At 44.4% G+C, this 22669-nt stretch overlaps 1 protein-coding gene across 4 annotated transcripts; it reads left to right on the forward strand.

The window, feature by feature from the left end:
* The first annotated feature begins 1530 nt into the window (after positions 1-1530).
* Positions 1531-17231, forward strand: LOC140722261 (uncharacterized). Of its 4 annotated transcripts, none has more exons than XM_073037056.1 (4): positions 1531-1663; positions 2540-2708; positions 10190-10271; positions 14385-17231. In XM_073037056.1, exon 4 carries the CDS (start codon positions 14751-14753, stop codon positions 16596-16598), a length of 1848 nt encoding a protein of 615 aa, XP_072893157.1. In that variant the 5' UTR covers positions 1531-1663; positions 2540-2708; positions 10190-10271; positions 14385-14750; the 3' UTR covers positions 16599-17231. The 4 variants fall into 4 exon arrangements, with proteins under 4 accessions (XP_072893157.1, XP_072893160.1, XP_072893159.1 ...); XM_073037058.1 differs by lacking the exon at positions 1531-1663 and adding an exon at positions 1912-1925; XM_073037057.1 differs by lacking the exon at positions 1531-1663 and adding an exon at positions 1994-2095.
* The last annotated feature ends 5438 nt before the right edge of the window (positions 17232-22669 follow it).

Below are 22669 nucleotides of genomic sequence, written 5' to 3' on the forward strand. Positions count from 1 at the left end.
AAACCCTGAACAGTGTTGATGATCAGAGGGATCTCAGACTCCAAGTTCATCGCTCCCTGAAAGAGACTGAACAGATTGATCGGGTGGTTAAGAAGGCAAATGGCATGGTTGTCTTTATTAGTTGAAGCAGTGAGTTCAAAAGTCGGGAAGTTGTGTTGCGGTCGTTAGGAGTTTGCGGTCGTACTGTGTCTGTTTCTTTAAGAGCGCCGGCGTGAAGAGGCGGGACTATGACGTCAGTCACAGGCTGACAGCGCTAACTGCGGATTAACCATAAAAGAGAGAGAGCGATCTGCAGATAGTCGGCCGGGGGGGGGGGGTGGGAGGGAGGGGGGAGGGGAGAGAGAGAGAGAGAGAGAGAGAGAGAGAGAGAGAGAGAGAGAGAGAGAGAGAGAGAGAGAGAGAGAGAGAGAGAGTGTGTGTGTGTGTGTGTGTGTGTGTGTGTGTGTGTGACTGGAAAAGCTGATAGCTTCAGTTTGTCGGAGCTGAGGCTTGGAACGCTCCTATGCCCACAAGAGTGGGTTGATCATCGGTACACGGAACAACAACGAATGTGTGTGGCTGTCACTTCGTATAATCCACAGGAATGGATTGTGGAATATCTTCTGTTAACCCTTGCCTGGCTATGTTGTGTGGTAATCCCGGGTAGACGGTATTCCTGTGACAGGTCACTTTCGCTGATAACTCGTATATGGACAGATTCAACGAATAAGAACTTCGACGACGGTTATTTCGAAGTAACGGCCTTTTTTTCTACGTTTCACCCTGGATTACAAATATCTCTCTCCTATCATTTATTCCGGGGATTACTGAACTTTCCTACTTTACCATCTCAAGACTCTAAGCTTTGTTCCCTCAGGCTCGATAATTTGGGAGTTATATTTACACATGTATACACATAACACTGTTACCTTTCCTTTATTTCGTTAAGTTACTGTAAGTAGATACTAATAAAGAAATGGTTTAACATCAAAACCAGACTCCAGTGTGAATATTGCTGCTGGTTCGTTTCTCAAATGTTACAGTTCGTAACACCGATTTATAAAACTAGTTCGGCCACATCTGGAGTGTTTCTGACAGATCTGGGCGCCCCCATTCTCGGAAGGATGTCGGGGCTTTGGAGAGGGTGTGGAAGAGGTTTACCAGGATATAGCCTGGATTAGAGGGCATGAACTATAACGAGAGGTTGGACAAACTTGTGTTGTTTTCTCCAGAGCGGCGCAGACTGGGGTGAGACTGGATGGACATTTATAAGATTATGAGAGGAGTAGATACAGTGAACAGACGATATAATTTTCCTGCGGGTTGAAATGTCTAACACATTTAGGGTGAGAGGCGATGTGAATGGCAAGTTTGCTTCTTTACAGAGTGATGGGAAGCTGGATCTTTGTCTGGGGGGAGGGACACCCCACAGGTCACTTGATATCATTTGCCCCTCCCATTTAACCGCAGATGGGCAGGATCTTGGCGTGTGTCCGAGGCCCCGCCTTCCTGATGATGCAACAATTACTTCGCGCATGCTCACAGTCTACAGGCGGGCGGTGTGCTCGCTTTCACAGCGCTGAAGTGCATCAGCTCCGGGATCGGCAAAGAGTTTCCGCCTCCTGGGTGGGGAGCCGGGGGTCGGGTTCACTGTCTGCGGGCCGAAGATATCACTTTCCCATCGGTGAGTACTGAGAGCGATCCCGAGCGGGGAGATCCGATGTTGGCCATCAGCTCCGAACCGAGTGTCAATTTCTCATATAGTACCCAGTTATCTGGGCTCGTCAGAAATGTGTCGGCTTCACTGAATCTGCATTAAACGATCCAAACCAGGAGCCCAGGCTGCCTATTTCCGCAGAATTGAAATATAACTCCCGCCAACAGGTCACGTGAGGCTGTGCGCCGCAGATCTGCTCCGCCTTCCGCTTTGGACGCATGATCACGTGGTGTGTGCCCACCGTCCGCGGATGGATGGTGATGCGGGATGGTGGGGGGGGGGGGGGGGGGGGGGGGGGGTGAAGGAAACCTACCGAATGCTGAAAAGCCTGGATACAGTGGACATGGAAAGGATGTTTCCATTAGATGGAAAGTCTGCGATGGACAGCACAGTCTCAGAGTAAAGATGCTTCTCTTTAAAACTGAGATGAGAAAAATTTCTTCAGCCAAAAGATGGCTGATTTGTGGAATTTGTTGCCACAAATGTTGTTTGAGGCTGCCATTTGGGTATATTTATGACAGAGATTAATATGTTCATGATTGCTAAGTATCATCAGGGTTACAGGAGGAAGGCAGGAATATGGTGTTGGAATAAATCTCAGCCATGGTTGAGTGGTGGAGCAGACTCGATGGATCGAATCACCTAATTCTGTCCCTACATCTTATGTCTTACAATGACTGAATGATGACTCCTTCCTATCCCATATCAGGTTTTGTGACGTGTCAGGGACAGATTTGTTCAGTGGGATCATTATATTTGTCTTCAGTTTTTAGATTTCAGTGAGCAGAAACATTTTGTTCTCCTTTGTATTGTTAACATGGTTCATTATCTCTCATGTTAAAGTTACACCTGGGGTGAGAGATTTATCGGAAGAAAAGCCCACAACTGGAAGCAAACCACAACTGAAGACGAGGGAACAGCAACACGTGAACCAGCCCGAGGACTGAGAGAACCGACTGGAGAGAACCCTTCTGACTCAGAGTTTCCATTGATTCAGTCAGGAGAAAGTTTGGTGAGTCTCATTTACTCAAATACTGGTCCTTTAGACATCACAGAACTGTACAAAGGAAGGTAGGGAATAATTGGAGTGAGCTGAATGTGCCCAGAAATACCAGTTATGCCTCTATCAGACCCAGTTGCAATCACTCCAGATCTGCTAATGTGCTGTCAGTAGCACGGCTCTTTAAACTCACACACATTCCCTCAGTGTTTGCTCATTTGAAGAGCTTACAACTTCTGAATTAGGTTTTGGTCGGTTCTGAGTGTGGAGAGGGAAAGAGGGGTGTTTATATTTACTATCTTGCAAAAAGAAGTAGTTGTTTGCAATTACTTGCTGTAGACTCACTACCCATACCCAGTACATTCTCAACCAGATTATTGACATAGATGACAAGTAGCAATGGGTGTCACCCTGGGGAGCTCCAGGAGGCACGGGCCTTGACTCCAATAAACAGCCTCCCATCATCACCATCTGCTTCCTGCCATTGAGCTGTTCCCAGACTCTGGGCTCTGTGACAAACACAATGGTAGCAGCAAGATTAGACAGTGATTAATATAAAGAGAGATTTGTTGCTTCCTGAAAGCTGTCTGATGCAATGGATCCGATCCTCCCTTGCTCACAATGTAATCTGCCCTAGGACCCTTCCTCCCGGGTCGCACTGTGTCCGATAACCCACATCCCCAACCTCCCTCCACCCCGTCGGTAGCCCCACAACATTCCCACCATTTACCCCACACCCGTACACAGAAACAGATTCATGTCACCAACATCCTCTCTCACAGCTTGGGGAACCACAACTAACTGATCCTACATTCCAGGCCCAGACTGTCCAGCCATCTGGCTCCTTCCCGGCCCTTTCCCACTGCAACCGACCTTCGATTTACGTTGTCACGTACCCTGTAACTGGGTAACCAAAGCAGGAGAAATGGAATGATGTGTTGGAATCTGGTGGTACTGTAACTATAGGTGTTTATTAGTAAATAAAGTAATACAGTATCAAAAATGCAAATATACATATATAACAGGTTAGCAATGATAAATACAGAAGTGTAGGAATAAGAATCAAAACCAAGCTCTATCGTAGTCTAGGGGTAAATGAATAGTCTTCAGATAATGTAGAGTTCAGTTCAGTTTGGGCTCAGGTAGTTGCTGTTGTGACGTTGGAGAGAGAGAGAGTGAGTGAATGAGAGATGGGAGGCTGCAGCAGGCAAACCATCCATTGTCTTCTTGTTCCTTTGACCTGTTGTGGTCATCGATTATGACCCTTCCGTTCCCGGCTAGACCGTTCTTCAGTGCTGGACTTGTCACCCGGGCGACGATGGACACACACACAAGCCCCCACCGGCCTGCCTTCACACACTGTGAGCTTTGGACTGATTCCCCCGAATCGACCCTCCAAGCCCCCACCTTCCTGTGGGTGCAGAACACTCATTCACTGTCCAGTGGCGTGTCTGCCTGTGTCTCAGCAGACTCGTCTTTTATCTCCCCAGCCGGGGTTCCAGCCATCCATCAGCTGATCATGTCCATCAAACTGGCCACTCCCTCCTGTCTCAGCAGGCACCTGGCATCACTCTGCTGTGTCAGCAAGGATTCAATCAAGCAGGCAAAGTCCTTGGGAGTAAAGTCAACAATCAGCGAAGAAGCCATAATTTTAAATCCTTGTGTCTCCCTCATTATCAGCATGTGCAGCATGGCGCCTCTCCCCATCTTTATCCCTCCCTCTCGTTAGCAGCATAGTTCACGGGGGGCCAACTCTGGACCCCATCTCCCCATGGTTTTCTCATCACACATAACAATGTAAACCCGAGATCAGCTCCTTCCTCATCGCCGCCCAACCAGGCTCAGAGCTCGTTAAGGAGCCTCGTATGTGGCACCTTGTCAAAGGTCTGAAAATCCAAGTGCACAATGTCAACCAATTCTCCTTTGTCTACCCTGCTTATTATTTCTCAAAGCATTCCAACAAATTCATCAGGCAAGATTTTCCCTTGAGGAAACAATGCTGAGTCCAGCCTATTTTATCTTGTGCCTCCAAGTGTCCCGAACTCACATCCTTAACAATCGACTCCAACATCTTTCAAACCACTGTCAGACTAAGTGGCCTCTAGTTTCCTTTCTTCTGCCTCTCTCCCTTCTTGAAGAGTGGAGTGACATTTCTGAAATCTTTATGGGTTGAGCTAAGAAATCGCAGGGGTAAAAGGACCCTGATGGCAGTTATCTACAGGCTTCTAAACAGCTGCAGTGATGTGGACTACAAATTACAACAGGAAATAGATAAGGCTTGCCAGAAGGGCAGTGTTAATGATCATTGTAGGGGATTTTAACATGCGAGTGGATTGGGAAGATCAGCTCAGCACTGGATCTCAAGAGAGAGTATTTGCAGAATGTCTACGAGATGGCTTTTTAGAACAGCTTGTTGTTGAGCCCACTAGGGGATCGGCTGTACTGGATTGGGTATTGCGTAATGAACTAGAGGTGATTCGAGGGATGGACGTGAAGGATGCCTTTGGAGGCAGTGATCACAACATGCTTGAGTTCACTGTGAAATTTGAGAAAGAGAAGCCGAAATCCGATGTGTCGGTATTTCAGTGGAGTAAAGGAAAATACAGTGGCATGAGAGAGGAACTGGTCAAGGTTCACTGGAAAGGGACACTAGCGGGAAGGAAGGCAGAGCAGCAGTGGCTGGAGTTTATGCGAGAAGTGAGGAAGGTGCAAGACAGATATATTCCAAAGAAGAAGAACTTTTCGAATGGAAAAAAGGATGCGGCCATGGCTGACAAGAGAAGTCAAAGCCAAAGTAAAAGCAAAGCAGAGGGCATATGGTTATGGGGTTCTGCTTCTGCAACATGATACAAAACATGGCCAAAGGCACCGAAGGATGCAGACAATAATCAAAATTAATACAATCAGACTTCCAAAATGCTAAAATAACCCCCAGAAGTCCCCGAATATATTGAAAGGCCAGGGCCACCCCCGTGCCTTACTGGTCCCAAAATTGTGCAGCTTACTGTCAACATCTTGAATTTTCGGAATCTCTTGGGTTCTGTGTTTAGACAAGCCAGTAATATTGGAAGATTCATCAGGGGTATAAGTACAGCATTCCTTACCTATGATAGCACAGGTCCCTCCTTTTTCTGCTAATATAAAGTGTTGGGCCATCCGATTCTGTCGCACTGTTTGGCGAATTGCAATCATCTCAGTTACCTGTGCTTGAGTGTCAGTCAGTGCTCCAGCTGTATTATTGGCCAGTTCTTCTAGAGCGGCTGGTAAATTAATTATTTCCCTGGAATGTCTGACTACCCCATAGGAGGGAGAGAGGCAAGCATTCGATATCTCTCAGATTCCGTTATACCCCTTCGTTGCCTATTCTAATGGGGTGATCCTGAGGCTGAGCCAGGATCCTCAAGTGTGGCACAAGGTCGGCCAAGTAGCAACAACCACTCCAACCCTCGTCCCCCCTCGAGAACCCGTCTGGTGGGGTGTGGTTCCATGCCGCTGCCCTGTTCTTTCTCCCGGCAGCCAGGGGTAGGCCCTATTTCCACAAACCCAATAAGCTCCATTTAGTGGTCCAGGGGTATCATAAGTTTGATACTCGGTACAGTTACTACTTCCCACTTGATAGGGTGCACTCTCATTCTGGTTACACCAACAAGTAGCACTAGCCACTGCTGGAGATGTAACTCTTATCCCCGGCCATAGCTTGGAGAAGTCTTGTGGAGGAGATCTACGTCTCCAACCCTCAAAGCAACACCATCCCCAGTCTCGCCTTCCAGACCTGGATATGGTGCAATTGACAATGCTACCATTACGGCTATCAGAAAACACCGGAACTGAATTTACTGCGCTAGTATTCAGGGGCACCAGTGACATGGGGGATCATAGTCTGACCCTGTTGGAGAATCCGGGCACATACCCAATGTGCTCCCCGCTCAACTTGCTCAGCATAGGTGTGGCAGAGGGACAGGAAAGTGTTAAACTGGGGGCCTCCCGAGACAGGGGCAGGTTCCCTTAGGGTCATTAAAATCAGCATTAACCAGTACATTATTCAGTCCTTATCAGTTCTGCCAGTAACATGTTTACAGTCCGTTCGATGTATCCGCCGGAGCTGCCCCTCCACCTTCACTACAGGAGGTGTTGTCAGTAGCACTTGGTACAGTCCTTTCCACCTTGGTTCCAACTTCTTACCATCCCAGTTCTTGAGCAGGGCTGGATGGTGGAGTAGTCACCTTTAGTTTGGATTTCGTCCTCTCGATAGGCCTGTCGTACCTGTGAATGCAACTTTGGAGAAATTTAGTTAATTTGCATAAGTATTTTCCCATCTCCTCCCCCAAGGTATGCATATCCAATGTTGCAGGTAAGCTCTCAGGGAGAAGCGGCAAACAAGGTCGGGGTCCCCATGGGTTCTCATGGGCTTCCCGTAGATAATTTCTGCAGGTGACAGCCCTGTCTAACTTGATGGCATGATTCCCTTATGAAATAGGACTAAGGGTAAAACTTCAACCAGGTCAATCCAGTTTCTTCTGTAAGTTTTGCCAACTTATCTTTCAACTGGCTCCTTCCACTATGTCGCTGCATTCAGATGGAACAATGGAACTGCTGTTTTATAGCAAGTTCTTTACAGATTTCCTCATTTATTTTGGCCCATTGTCCTAGCTGATCATTTCTGGAAGTCCACAGCGAAGAGTTATTTCTTTTAGCAATACGATCACAACAATCATAGTGGTAGGAACAGCTTCAATCCATCTGCTGAATACATCTACTATCACTGAGCAATACCTATAACAGTGTACTGTAGGTAATTCTATAAAATCAAGTTGCAAACAAGAAAAAGGTCCACCAGGCAACGGGGTAATTCCGGAACCACAAGGCATCCCCTTTCCAGCATTTTTTTTTACAAATTAAGCATGCTTTCACTCCCTTTTCAGCTGCTTTCTGGAAATCAAGATTGTAGTAATGTAATAACCATCCCCTCCTTGCCCAAGTGTGTACAATTATGTACATGATCTACCAAAATAGGTAAGAACACGGAGGGAACACAGATCTGTCCCACAGGGGTCACCCATAAATTGGTCTGAGGTTTGAGGTGGCAACCCATTTGGGACCATAGTTTGCGCTCTCCTTCAGGGGCGTCCCCCTGTTAGTTACGTATTTCCCCCATGTCTGGCATACCCGTGCTTAGATTTTGTCTAATAGTAGCTTGCTGGGTTCCCCAGGGGACTAAAAGTGTGGGATTCAGGGCTGTCTGTTTGGCAGCTGCATCAACCCTAGCATTACCCTTAAACATCTCATCACATTCCCCGGTATGGGCTGCACATTTAATAATAGTCAAAACTCGAGGTAGCTGTAGAGCGGTGAGTAAGTTGTCTACAAAGGTAGCATTACTAATGGGGTGGCCAGGGGAAGTCAGGAATCCCCAAAGCCCCGTAGTCAGTTCATAACTGGAGTCCGTGTAAAAGTCTGCACTTTAGTCTGTTGCTAGGATACAGGCAGGAGTCAGAGCAAACAGCTCAGCCTTCTGGGCGGAGACAGCCGATTCAAAAGAGGCCTGCTCAATTACAGTGGCATGCAAAAGTTTGGGCACCCCGGTCAAAGTTTCTGTTACTGTTGAACGAGTAAAAGTTGAACTGATTTCCAAAAGACATAAGTTAAAGATCACACATTTCAGTAATATTTTAAGCAAGGAAACTTTTAAAAAAAATTTCCATCTTTTACAGTTCCAAAATAACAAAAAAGGCAAAGGGCCTGAAGCAAAAGTTTGGGCACCCTGCATGGTCAGCACTTAGTAACACCCCCTTTGACAAGTATCACAGCTTGTAAATGCATTTTGTAGCCAGCTAAGAGTCTTTCAATTCTTGTTTGGGGGATTTTCGCCCATTCTTCCTTGCGCAAGGCTTCTAGTTCTGTGAGATTCTTGAGCCGTCTTGCATGCACTGCTCTTCTGAGGTCTATCCACAGATTCTCGATGATGTTTAGGTCGGGGGACTGTGAGGGCCTTGGGCAAACCTTCAGCTTGTGCCTCTTGAGGTAGTCCATTGTGGATTTTGAGGTGTGTTTAGGATCATTATCTTGTTGCAGAAGCCATTCTCTTTTCACCTTCGGTTTTTTTACAGTTTGATGTTTACATCCAGAATTTGCTGGTATTTAATTGAATTCATTCTTCCCTCTACCAGTAAATGTTCCCTGTGCCACTGGCTGCAACACAAGCCAAAAGCATGATCGATCCATCCCCGTGCTTAACAGTTGGAGAAGGGTTCTTCTCATGAAATTCTGCACCCTTTTTTCTCCAAACATACCTTTTCTCATTGCCATCACAGAGTTCTATCTTAACTTCATCAGTCCACAGGACTTGTTTCCAAAATGCATCAGGCTTGTTTAGATGTTCCTTTGAACCTTCTGAATTGAACTCTGGGCTCTTTGGCTTTATCCCAGGGCAAACCCAGACAGTGATATGGGGAGGGACCAGTCCTGTCTGTCGCCAAAGGAAATCCGGAACTTCAGGCAGTAATGCGCTGACCTCTTTTCCTTTAACCTCCCCAATCACCGTGACTGGGAACTTCTGTCCCTCGAGGGATGCATAATACTGGCTTTCCTCAGTTGTGCACCCTGGAGGGTCATAGCACAGAGTCACATGAGGGTCGGCCGCTGGCAGAAGGGGTTCAAACGCAGTGGAGTCCAGATTAAGTGCCCACAACAGGGGGGGGGGGTTGTCAGTAACTGGGGAAGATGTCGGTTGTTCACTAGTCCCAGGGTGATACGCTTGTCCACGCAGAGAATCTCGACTTCCAATGGACAGAGCAAGTCTCTCTCTGCTAGATTACACCCCGACTGGTGGTGACTGTAAATGAAACCTCACACTGGTTCCCCTGGAATTCCACCTGCAGTGGCTGGGTACGTGAATACGTATGTGCCCTGCCTTTGAACCCAGACAGACCGATTGTCTGATAGCTGTTTTCCATTTTCTGATACCATTTCCTGATCGAGAGTGGATGTGGTTGCCCCCATATCAATAATAAACAGAATTCCAGCAACTTGCAATATTACGTTGGGCTCTTCCTGAGGGGTGATACTCATGGTTGGAAGCATCCTTGTTTGTCAATTTCTAAACGGGCTTTTGTCCCCACCTGTCCCTTGGTATGTTTTTGTTCCCATTTCTGATCCCCAGATATAGCCCGCTCGCGTCCTTCTTCCCGCTGAGCATATTTACCTTTAATATTAGTTCCCTTCGGGGTCGATAGGGATTCGAAAGTCGGTTCAAAGCTCGTCACATTCCATTTTGGTCTTTGTCAGGCCAATCCATATTATTTGTTTTAATCATGTTGGCTAACTTAGTTGGTAAGCATTGGAGCCGTAAGGCATTAAACTGGGGAACGGATTCCCATCATTAAAGACTCGGTCTCCTGTGAAAGTGCTCTAGCAGGCCATAAATCGCTCCCAATAGACTGGTCCCGATTCTCCAGGCTTAGGTTTGCTTTGACGTACTTTACTGATGTTTGCAGGTTGCTGGAGAGCCCTTTCCAAGGCTTGAATGATCCGGTCTGTCTGTTCATTCTCATTATGGATTCCCGCCTGTAACTCCAGGTAGGTTTGGTATCTCAGTTCTGCCTTCCGTTTCCGCCCCTCATCAGCTGAGAGAATCATGCAGCAGAGCGAATAAATCTTGCGGAGTCGCATTATGCACTCAGCATCACAGTCACTGTCCTCAAACAGGGTCGGTATGCCAGACATGGATTCGGGATCCATTGTTTCCCTATCAGTTAGAACTTCAGACTGACTTTCCAGCCCTGCTGCCCTATCTAGGCCGGCTTTGGTTTGCTTACGTTGTTTTCCCTGCTCTCGTTTTCGGCGCCCATCCACCCATTCATGCTCCGCTTTTAGCCTCTCCCAACCTTTGGCGTTCCTTCTGCAGTGCATACCTCTATCCCGTTGTCACATGCATTATTCCACCAACTTGCTAATACTGTACTGTTCCACTTTGCATCTGCCTTATCCTTCCATTCCCTTTTCAGTAATTTCCACTTCTTTCCACAGTTCCTTTTCCTTAGCAAATTTACTGCTTGTTCTCATGAGGTAATATCCCAGGTTCCCCCCCAGTGGCCAGATTTTGTTCCCCAATTTCTTATTCAGTGCTGCACTCAACATTTGCAAATCTTTTTCCTTGTCTGGAAAACTCTCACACATATTGTGTTTGGCTGCTCTTGTCCCACTCATATCACTCGACTGCAATTGAACTCTGTTCTTTACCCGGCACAAAGCCTTCTGCTCAATTAACAATCAGATAAATTTACACGGCTGACACCTCCTGTTAAATTGATAAATTTACCTGGGACCACCTCCTGCCCACTTACTAAAACTTACCCGGCCCATCTGCCTCCTCAGTAAAATTTTGCCCACCTTATACGAGTCTCCCAATAGATTCTTTCCCGATCCCGTCAAGGTATGCGATCAGCTTGGGCGAGGGACCGTACCTCGAAAGGAACTAACGGAGAATGACAAAATGCCTATTGGGTGTCTGGTCGGTCTCCGCAGTCCCCAGAGTGGTCCAGCCGCTTACTCAGCCCGTCTGCTTGGCACTCCCTATATTGGGATCCTGTTTGTGACGCCAAATGTTAAAGTTGAATCTGAATAAAACACGAGAGACCAGCTATCGTCACCACAGTTTATTGTGCATTCTCCTGTAGGAGTTTGAGACCCAGTTGTCAAAGGGAAGGCACGTAAGTACTGCCACCATCTGACAAGTGGACTGACTCAGTCAGGTTACAGTCGTGTATTTATACATAGTAAGCCCCATACATTACCATTTGCAAGATGTTATTTGAACTGGTTTGCTCACCAAGTCTGTTGGTGCAAAACTTAATTACTTAGATAAGAGAGTTCACTAAATGAAGGTTTTAATTGCAGATGCATGTACTGTTCTGTCCTTATCAGTTATTCCCTTTGCGAGGACCTGACTTAGTTACAGACAGATGTTCATTCCTGTCCTTTTCAGCGAGTCCTCCTCCCTTTACTCAAATAAGGGTACAATGTATAATGTTATCAACTAACGAGGGTATAATGTATAATGTTATCAACTAATGAGGGTACAGTGTATAATGTTATCAGCTCTCAGTGTGTCTCTCTGCAAGCCACAGAGAACTGGGAATGAGCCTGTCTTAGTTAACCGCTGAAGACAGAGTTTACATAAGTTCAAAAATTCCTATTCAGTCCAAATTATTCTTTTATCCAGAGGTTGCAGAGGTTCAAAATGATTTTGTTATATATCCTCAATTCCTCAGGAGTGCTCAGGGGAAATACTCATGTTACCTGTGTGTATTGTGGCGATGCAGAAGTTGCTGGAGAATTTACAAGTGTGAAGAAGGGGAGTGATATTTGGAAATCTGACATTTTAAAGTGTAATTTAGCAAGCAAACCGCATATGGACAAAGTACAAAAGCTCTGGTGAGAAAAGTTTTCATTACCCGTTACAGGCCTGTTACACAGGTTGTGTGAGAGTGCAGATGAACTTGATCTAACTCAGAGATCAAAGTTCTTGTGGACAATGCTTTGCTAGCTGTTAAAATGAATACCTCTCTATATAAAATACACTGTGCACATGTTGTCACTGGGTAAAAAAATGCACAGTACGAGAGTTATGTGCCCACTGGTCATTCCAAGTTAGAGGGGACATTGGTGGGAAGGTGGGGAGACCTCCAGTGTCCCTGATGCCCTCACCTACAAGATGTGCATCCAGCTGCAGCTTGTAACCCTGCACTTTAAGGAGTTGGAACTTCAAATGGATGAATTCCTGATCATCCAGGAGTTGGAGGGGGTGATAGATATGAAATGAAGTGAGGTGAGTTACACCCAAGGTACAGGACACAGGAAAGGAAAGGGATGAGGTTAAACATCCCTCACAAAATACTCTTGTGACCATCCCACACAACAACAGGTGGACCACTTTAGAAACTGTTTGGGATTATTAGCAGAGGAAAGTCAAAGGGCTGATAGGGGATTCGTTAGTTATGGGAACAGAACAAGAGGGATCTAATATCCTAGTGGTAAGGCTTGCTAGAACTACTGGGTATGTGGGGGGGGGGGTGTGATGGGGTTAAAATTAGTTGTAGGGGGAACAGGAGCCAGAATGACAGAACAGATAGTGGAGAGGGTGAATTGAATTGAATTTAATCCATACATTCTGCATCTACATGAGTAGTAGAAATCTTCACATTACGTCTCTGTCTAAATGTGTAATTTATAGTAATTTATAACAAATAGTATGTAGATAGGGCAGTCAATATGACATAGAAATCAATTCATCAGTCTGATGGCCTGGTGGAAGATGTTCTCCCAGAGCCCGTTGGTCCTTTTGCTGTGGTACCATTTCCTGGATGGTAGCAGCAGGATCAGTTTGTGGTTGTGGTGAATTGGGTCCTCAATATCCTCCTCACACCTGCCTCTGCAAATGTCCTGAATAGTGGGAAGTTCACATCTAGAGATGTGCTGGGCTGTGCGCCCCCCTCTCTGTAGGTTCCTGCAATTAAGGAACGTGCAGTTTACCAGGCAGTGATTCAGCCAGTCAGGATGCTCTCATTTGTGTTCCTGTAGAAAGTCCTTAGGATTTGGGTCCCCATCCCAAACTTCAACCGTCTGAGGTGAAAGAGGTGCTGTTGTGTTTTTTATCACAACACAGCTAGTATATACAGACCACGTCAGATCCTTGGTGACCCTCTCAACCCCAGATCCATTGATGCCAATAGGGGTTAGCCTGTCTCCATTCCTTTTGTCATCCACAATTAGCTCCTTTGGTTTTGTGACAATGATTTAGAGGTTGTTTTCTTGACACCAGTCAGATGTTGTTCAGACCTCAGATAGAGTCAGCAATCAAATGGCTGAGCATGGTGTGATGAAAGTGCTGAGCTGTGTATATCACAATGCAAGAAGCATCGTAGGAAAGCCGGATGAGCTCAGGACAGTGAATTATGATATTGTAGCCATCACTGGGACTTGGTTACACCAAACAGTCTGAGAGATTTAGAGGAACAAATTTGTAGAGAGATCACAGACCATGCCAAGAAACAAAGGTTGACCCACGACCTCTGGTTGTCATCCCACCCAACCTCAGTGGAAAGAGCTGCTGGCATTTAACCTATCGTTTCCCTCATAGTTTTGTAGACTTCTAATAAATCCTCAAAGCAATGCATAATTTCCTTGTTTATGTTTAGAGCCTTTTTTTTAGGTGGATAAGATGATGAGGGGCATTGATCGTGTGGATAGTCAGAGGTTTCGTTCCCAGGGCTGAAATGGCTAACACAAGGGGGCATAGTTTTAAGGTGCTTTGAAGTAGATACCGAGGGGATGTCAGGGGTAAGTTTTTTTACACAGAGAGTGCTGGGTGCGTGAAGAGTGTTTCAGTTCCTGTGGGACCAGGCACCCATGCAGCTCATTGGGAACAGGGAATAATACCAATGGAGAGAGACAACTGAGCCAGATCACAGGTTGGAGATGGCAGAACTGCCCCTATGTTATAGAGACAGGAAGAGCTTCAGAGAGTTTGATTGGCCAGCACTGTGCCCAGTTAGAAGATGATTTCTCTCTCCAACTTGGGTTGAACTTCACTGTAACAGTGTGATGTCAGATCACACCTTGCCAACTCAAGTGATCTCATCTGAAATGTTGTCCCACACCCATTGATCGATTTTGTAAATCTTTTTACAGGTTAAATATGACAAGGAATTTGTCTACGGGAATCTCGAACACAACACGCCAGTTTTGCTGTCTCTGTCCAGATATTTAAGAAGAGGAGCAAGGGATTCACTCGGTCATCAGGACAACTGGCGTGCCCGTCATTTTACATGGGGGGAACGCATTCACCTGCTCAGACTGTGGGAACGGATTCACTCGGTCATTTCAACTGAAGGTACATCAGCAAGTTCACACTGGACAGGGCCATTCACCTGTTGTAAGTGTGAGAAGGGATTCAGTCAGTTATCCCACCTGTGGACACACCAGTCAGTTCACACTGGGCAGACGCTGGTCATTTGCTGAATTTGTGGGGAACGATTCACTCGATCATCTGACCGAATGGCTCACCAGCAAGTTCACACCGGGGAGAGGCCATTCACCTGCTCAGACTGTGGGAATGGATTCACTTGCTCATCTAAACTGAAGGAACATCAGAGAGTTCACACTGGCGAGAGGCCATTCACCTGCTCAGACTGCGGGAAGGGATTCACTTGCTCATCTGAACTGAAGGTACATCAGAGAGCTCACACTGGAGAGAGGCCATTCACTTGCTCAGACTGTGGGAAGGGATTCACTGTATCATCTCACCTACTGAGACACCAGTCAGTTCACACTGGTGAGCGGCCGTTCACCTGCTCAGACTGTGGGAAGGGATACACTTGCTCATCTGAACTGAAGGTACATCGCAGAGTTCACACTGGAGAGAGGCCATTCACCTGCTCAGACTGTGGGAAGGGATTCACTTGCTCATTTAAACTGCAGGTGCATCAGCGAGTTCACACTGGAGAGAGGCCATACACCTGCTCAGACTGTGGGAAGGGATTCACTGTATCATCTCACCTACTGAGACACCAGTCAGTTCACACTGGCGAGCGACCGTTCACCTGCTCAGACTGTGGGAAGGGATTCACTGGCTCATCTGAACTGAAGGTACATCAGAGAGCTCACACTGGAGAGAAGCCATTCAGCTGCTCAGACTGTGGGAAGGGATTCACTTGCTCATCTAAACTGAAGGTACATCAGCAAGTTCACACTGGGGAGTGGCCATTCACCTGCTCAGTGTGTGGGAAGGCATTCACTCGGTCATCCCACCTACTGATACACCAGTCAGTTCACACTGGAGAGAGGCCATTCACCTGCTCAGTGTGTGGGAAGGGATTCACTCAGTCATCTAAACTGAAGATACATCAGCGAGTTCACACTGGGGAGCGGCCGTTCACCTGCTCAGACTGTGGGAAGGGATTCACTTGCTCATCTGAACTGAAGGTACATCAGCGAGTTCACACTGGGGAGAAGCCGTTCACCTGCTCAGTCTGTGGGAAGGCATTCACTCAATTATCCCACCTACAGAGGCACAGGTCTGTTCACACTGGGGAGAAGCCATTCACCTGCTCAGTCTGTGGGAAGGGATTCACTCAGTCATCCAGCCTACAGATGCACAGGTTTGTTCACACTGGGGAGTGGCCATTCACCTGCTCAGACTGTGGGAAGGGATTCACTTGCTCATCCCAACTGAAGGTACACCAGCGAGTTCACACTGGGGAGAAGCCGTTCACGTGCTCAGACTGTGGGAAGGGATTCACTCAGTCATCCCACCTACAGATGCACAGGTCTGTTCACAGTGGGGAGAAGCCATTCACCTGCTCAGTGTGTGGGAAGGGATTCACTCAGTCATCCAGCCTACAGATGCACAGGTTTGTTCACACTGGGGAGTGGCCATTCACCTGCTCAGACTGTGGGAAGGGATTCACTTGCTCATCCCAACTGAAGGTACACCAGCGAGTTCACACTGGGGAGAAGCCGTTCACGTGCTCAGACTGTGGGAAGGGATTCACTCAGTCATCCCACCTACAGATGCACAGGTCTGTTCACAGTGGGGAGAAGCCATTCACCTGCTCAGTGTGTGGGAAGGGATTCACTGGCTCATCTGAACTGAAGGTACATCAGAGAGCTCACACTGGCGAGAGGCCATTCACCTGCTCAGACTGTGGGAAGGGATTCACTGTATCATCTCACCTACTGAGACACCAGTCAGTTCACACTGGCGAGCGACTGTTCACCTGCTCAGACTGTGGGAAGGGATTCACTGGCTCATCTGAACTGAAGGTACATCAGCGAGTTCACACTGGGAGAGGCCATTCACCTGCTCAGTATGTGGGACGGGATTTACTCAGTCATCTAAACTGAAGGTACATCAGCGAGTTCACACTTGATAGAGGCCGTTCACCTGCTCAGACTGCGTGAAAGGATTCACTCGATCATCCACTCTGATGACACACCAGCAAGTTCACAGTGGGAGAGGCCGTTCACCTGCTCAGACTGTGGGCAGGGATTCACTTGTTCATCTCAACTGAAGGTACATCAGCGAGTTCACACTGGGGAGAGACCATTTACCTGCTCAGTGTGTGGGAAGGGATTGACTCAGTCATCTCATCTACAGACACACAAGCGAGTTCACACAGGAGAGAGGCCGATCAGCTGCTGAGACTTTGGGAAGTAATTCTGTCAGCAAAATCAACCAAATGTGCATCATTGAGTTCACATTGGGGAGAGGCCGTTCACCTGCTGTGAATGTGGGGAGCGATTCACTCAGGTCATTTAACCTTATGTAACTCTTGCTTCAGCTAGCAACTTAATATAGGGGGTGATAGCGCCTGAGCTTGGCCAAACCTAAGCAATCTCGTTTGTGTGAATGCTGCATGATGTGTCCCCTGTTCCAAATCAATACCCCAAAAATAACAAATGGTACACAATATGCAATTAAACAATTGAGCTATTTAATTCTTAATTTGACTATAGGATTAGTAAAGGAAACAAAAAAAAGTAAAAGGGCCCTTTCTCTCCATTCGTGTCTTCTCATCTCTCCCTGGCAAAATACCGTAAAAATCTACCTTCCAGACTCCCAGGAAAGAACAGTATCTCTCATTGGATAGCTAGGCACTCCAAAACCCTGTTATTTCCAGTCATAAGCTAAACATTAGCTCAGCAGTGAAACATAACAGAGAAACCATTACATTAGCAGTGAAATCTCATAAAATGTTACTCTTGTGACACACTACCGGGTTCACACTGGGGAGAGAGTTTCAATAAGTTGCACGCTGGATATTTGTCCATCACCGTTGCTGAATGCAATTTTGAGAGTGACTATCAGTGCTGAACTCTGCAATTATTGCTGCTGCTCACCACATCCAGTTCTGGGCATGGGAGGAGTTTCTTCTACTGCATATTCACCTTTAATGGGACTGGAGTTTAATATTGACTGGGGTGGAGTGTGGCCAGTGAAGAAGTGGAGCTTGGAGGCTTTGGCTCAAGTAGTTTTGGCAGATGGATTGTGCAATCAAGTCAATCAGGATTTGAATAGCTCCTGGAGGCTGCGCCTGTCTGTGAATGGAGTAACAGCAGTTTCTGAGCTGTTCCTAGTTTTGTCCCTTTCCCCCTAGTTTAAACCGAATTTATATCTTCAGTTGCTGATTCTTGAAGGGGAACCATATATCTTTGAGGAGTGGGAAATACTTGTCTGAACCTAGTGATAAAGGCAACAGGAAAGGAAAGATGCAAAAGGAAGGATCTGATGAAATGCCATTGTGGGCTGAAGATATGGCTTGGACACAGTTCATTTAAAGACTAACTTGAAAAGAATAGTAATGAAATGATGTCATTTCTGGGAAAACTTAAGGATCTGGAAGCTCAAGTCACTACACACAAAGAGGAATTGAAGATAATTAAGCAAAAATTGTTTGAAAGTAAAATACAGTAAAACTCGTTTGGAATGAAATTGAAATAAGATTATAGACCTGGAAACTAGGTCTCGCCGAAGGAATATACAAATTGTTGGGCTGCAGGAAGGAGTTGAAAATGGAGATTAAACTGCTTCCATTGGTAAGCTTTTTCATACCTTATTTCCTTCTATATTATCACAGCCGCCTACTGTAGGAAGAGCAGACAGAACTTTTACTTTGAGATCTCAAGATCCAAATAAACCAAGGGCTGTTCTGGTTTGTTCTCATTATTTTAGGATTAAAGGTCAAATAATGCGACAGGCAAGACAACAGAGTTCTTAGATTTGAGACATCTGAGCTCGGTTTTTATGAAGATTTTTCTAAGGAGGTAATGGAACAAAGATTAAAATTTGCTCTGGTAATGAAACAGGCATATGATAAGAAATTGTTTCCTTCCTTGCATCACCCAACAAGGATTAAAGTTTTTCCTCCTGATTATCCTCCTCGTACATTTTGTGATCCTAAAGTTGCACTGGCGTTTGTTTAAACTATACCTGCTGCGACCGCCGATTGAACTGTCTGGCATATTATCTGCATAATAGCATTTCGGAAAGAAGATTTATGAAGGCTACTTGGACATTTCATTGAGAGACTATTAAAAGAAGATTAGGGGACTTGTTTATTATTGCATATCATTGTTTTTTTTGGTAAGAATTATGGTTCAAGTATGACTGTTTAAATGGTTATTTGGACATTCGACGGAGAAACAGAACATAAAAGGACCTACTCCTTTAACCTAATATCTGGTTCGATATTTTTTGTGTTTTTTTCTTAATTAACTAACTGGTAGGTTTCCCACTAATGGGGCTATTTCCTTCTCTTATATATACTTAACGGAGGTTTCAATTATTTGCATAATATTATTAGTTTTAAAGATTGTGTTGATCTGTTATTAAACACTATGCTTGGTTTCTCTAGGTAATATGTTTTAGATTTTAATAACTGCTTATTTTAAAAATTCTTTTCAACATATTAGTATGTTTTATATAATAAATATTATTGCATCTTATAACTGAATTTAACGCTTTTTTAGGGGATTTAATGTTAAGTTTAAGATGGAGCTGTTTTTTTTTCTTTTTAAGAGATAACAATTTTTTGGTTTCCTCTTTGTTTAAAAGAAGATTAAATATAAACATGGGATAGTTTGTAGATGCTAGAACGTAAACATTTTCCTTTGTTGAGACTTTGTCGTTCCTCTTACAAGGTCAGTGGGTTTCATTTTTTAACTGGGGAGGGATAGAGAACATTTTTAAATCTTTTTTTTTCGGACAGACAGAGCAGTCTTGGCTGTTTACTATCATAGGGTGCCTGCTTTTTCTGGGCTGTGGGGAGAGTAGGATGGGGTGAGAATTAGGGTTTTTTTCCCATTGGGTGGTTCTGGAGCATGTATGTTTTCTGTGTGGTTGTACTCTCCATCACCACCATTTTTGATCATCCCGTATTGGTATGTGCTCGGCGCATGTGTAAAGTAGAATAAAATTATAGTATGGAATCTAAACAGATTAATGTAATAAGTTAGAATGTACGTGGTTGGAATCATCCTATCAAATGAAAAAAGACTTTTAAAATCATTAATCAATTTCAACCTGATACAATTTTTGCCCAGTAGACGCATATCAAGGCGGGAGATCAAAATAGGTTTTTTGGATCGTGGAAGATTTTGCAATTTCACTTCACTTCTCAAAGTAAAACTAAAGGAGTGTCTATTTTTATTAAATCCAGTATTTTGTTCATTCAAGAGGATATTAAGTCAGATTCTTTAGTGGATTTTTAATTGTTAAAGGAGTAATTTGTAACAGAAAACCTGTTTTGGTCAATTTGTATGGTCCTAACTTAGATGATCTTTTTTTAAAAAATGTATTTGCTTTACTGCCTCATTTAAATTAATATATATTGATAATGGGCGGGGATTTTAACTGTTGTTTAAATCCTTTGATTGACAAGAGCTCAACCAACCAGCAACTTCCAAATCACTCCGCATTACTTATTAATTCCTTTTTGACTGATTTTTGGATTGATTGAATAATGCAGATATTTACACCCTGATGATAGAGAATATTCTTTTTTGCCACATGTTTATAGAAAATATTCAAGGATCGATTATATTATAGTTGACCTTTGCTTCTTGCCTACAGTTAAGAATTGTGAATATGACACTATCGCTGTATCTGCTCATGCAGCTTTCAGTTTGTCTTTCAAATTTGATGATGCCATCCTTGCCCACCCACCTTGGCGCCTGTCTCAGACATCATTGCAGAATTCAGACTTTGTTAGCTTCATTGAAAACCAGGGAAAATATTTTTTTCTTTTTAATGTTATAGAGGGTACGTCTAAATTAATCATATGGGATACATTTAAAGCATTTTAAGGTGGTCAGATCATTTCTTATTCTCCTATCCTGAAAAAACAGACTAAAGTAGAATTAGATAAGATTACAAAACAAGTTACTTAGATAATATTTATGCGATTTCCCCTAATATTGACTTATTTAAACAAAGAATGGAACTTCAATCACAATATAATTTATTATTAACTCATCCTATTGAAGGCTATTTGCTTAAGCTAAAAAGTCAATTTTATGTGTTTTGAGATAAAAATAACAAACTGCATCTCAATTAAAAACGGCCAGAGCCAAAAGGCAAATTTTGAAAATCTGTAGGAAAGAAGGTACCCTGGCTTGGGAATATGAAGACATTAATAAGATTTTTATACTGAACTTTATAAATCTAAATTTCCAGTAGATTCTTCTAATTTTTTTTTTACGAAAGATTGTTTTTCCTCGAATTTCTGTTAAGGATCAAAAAACTCTTGATGCCCAAATTACCGAAGCCAAAATTCATAAAGCTATTTTTTCAATGCCATCTGGTAAGTCCCCTAACTTGATAGGTACCCTGTAGAATTTTATAAAAAAAATGGAAAATTGCTCTCTCTGTTGTTACGAACCCCGTAACTGGGTCACTTACCAGCAAAGATAGAGAGGTCCGTTGAAGTCTGATGGTACTATTTTTAACAGTATTTATTGGTAAAAATACACAAAAATAATATCGATGCAAACATACAGATAATATACGTTGTCAATACTAAATCTAAAAGTGCGGGTACAATAATAATCAATAAGAAATAGCTCTATCGTTGTCTAGGGGATAATGTATTGTCCGATGGAAATATAAAAGTCGCTCAGTTCATGCAGTTCATACAGGCTTCAGCCTTTGGAGACCGCTGGGTTTTCAATTGTTGAAGAGAGAGAGAGATTTTAGAAACTTGCCAGCTTTTCCTTTTTATGATGTTGATCCTTCGAAATTTCGCTGGTGGCCTCTTCTTCAGCTAAGCCGTTCTTCCGTGGTAAGGCCCCAATCACAGGCAACAGGAAAGGACGCACGCGAGCCCTCCACCGGCTGTCGCTATTAAACGCTGTCACAGGATTTCTAGCGTTTCTCCTGGTGCGTCTAAAGGGGTTGTTCCCCAGACCCTCTTTTATCCTTACTCACGGGGTCTCAGATGTCAATCAGGTTGGGATGATGCAATCCCTCAACCAGCCCACTCTGGTCATTCCCTGAGGGCTTCAATGAATCGTACAGTACTCAATACACAATTCCGTCTCCAAGAGACAATGGCCGTAATCCGTGGCTTTGTCTTGCTGAGGCCAGAACACATTCCAAAACCTTGAGGATTCTCTCTCATTTCCTGGGTCCCAGACCCGAATTAATAGCGATCTTGCGATTCTCAAGAAGGAGGGGGCGACTTTGTACCCTTCGGCCCCTCAGAGTTGTGGCACATTCATAACACCCCCTTCCTTCAAAGCGTTTTTACCATCGGTAAAAACGAAGTAATACAGAGTCTTACAGGATTTTAGAATCTAACACAATACAAAACTTTTTTTTTCACTACAGAGTAATGCAGTTATACATTCAATTCAAAACAGTTAACGATTACATTGTCACTTCCTTTAATATCTTAACATCTTGTACCTTAATAAAGTCTTGTAGCATCAGACTCCAATTTAATAACTACCTATTTTTATTCCTTCAGCAAACAAAAACTAAAGAGTTGTGATCTTAGCTTATGTGTATACTACAAAAGTTCATGCAAATACTTATCTTTATGTTACTTTCAAACTTAACAGTCAATCTTCCATGGGGGTTGTCTTTATTAATCACATGCTTTGTCGAAATCCCTTAAAACCGGATCCTGCTATTTAAAATGGCAGCCCGTCAATCCTCGCCCCTTTTCCAGTTAACTCCCACGTAGTGAGTTTGTGCACCATGGCGAAATAGGCTTTCACCCGCTCCTTTCATGGGAGTTATTTTATCAACAATGTGTTCCAAACTTAGACCATTTTCCGAATTTCCACACAGTTCTTCAAGTTTAAGCAAGTTGCTAGTTTTCTCTTCAGGGCCCTTCATGCTATTAGTTCTCAATTTAAGATCTGCAAGCGATTCCTCTTTGTTCAAACAGCATTCCGAATTCTGCTTTTTCACA

The sequence above is a fragment of the Hemitrygon akajei genome, unplaced genomic scaffold (assembly GCF_048418815.1).
Source record: "Hemitrygon akajei unplaced genomic scaffold, sHemAka1.3 Scf000073, whole genome shotgun sequence".
In the NCBI taxonomy this organism is placed as follows: Eukaryota; Metazoa; Chordata; class Chondrichthyes; order Myliobatiformes; family Dasyatidae; genus Hemitrygon; species Hemitrygon akajei.

Excerpts from the sequence above, each read along its gene's own strand:
- LOC140722261 (XM_073037056.1), top strand. The coding sequence starts at position 14,751 with ATGGCTCACCAGCAAGTTCACACCGGGGAGAGGCCATTCACCTGCTCA.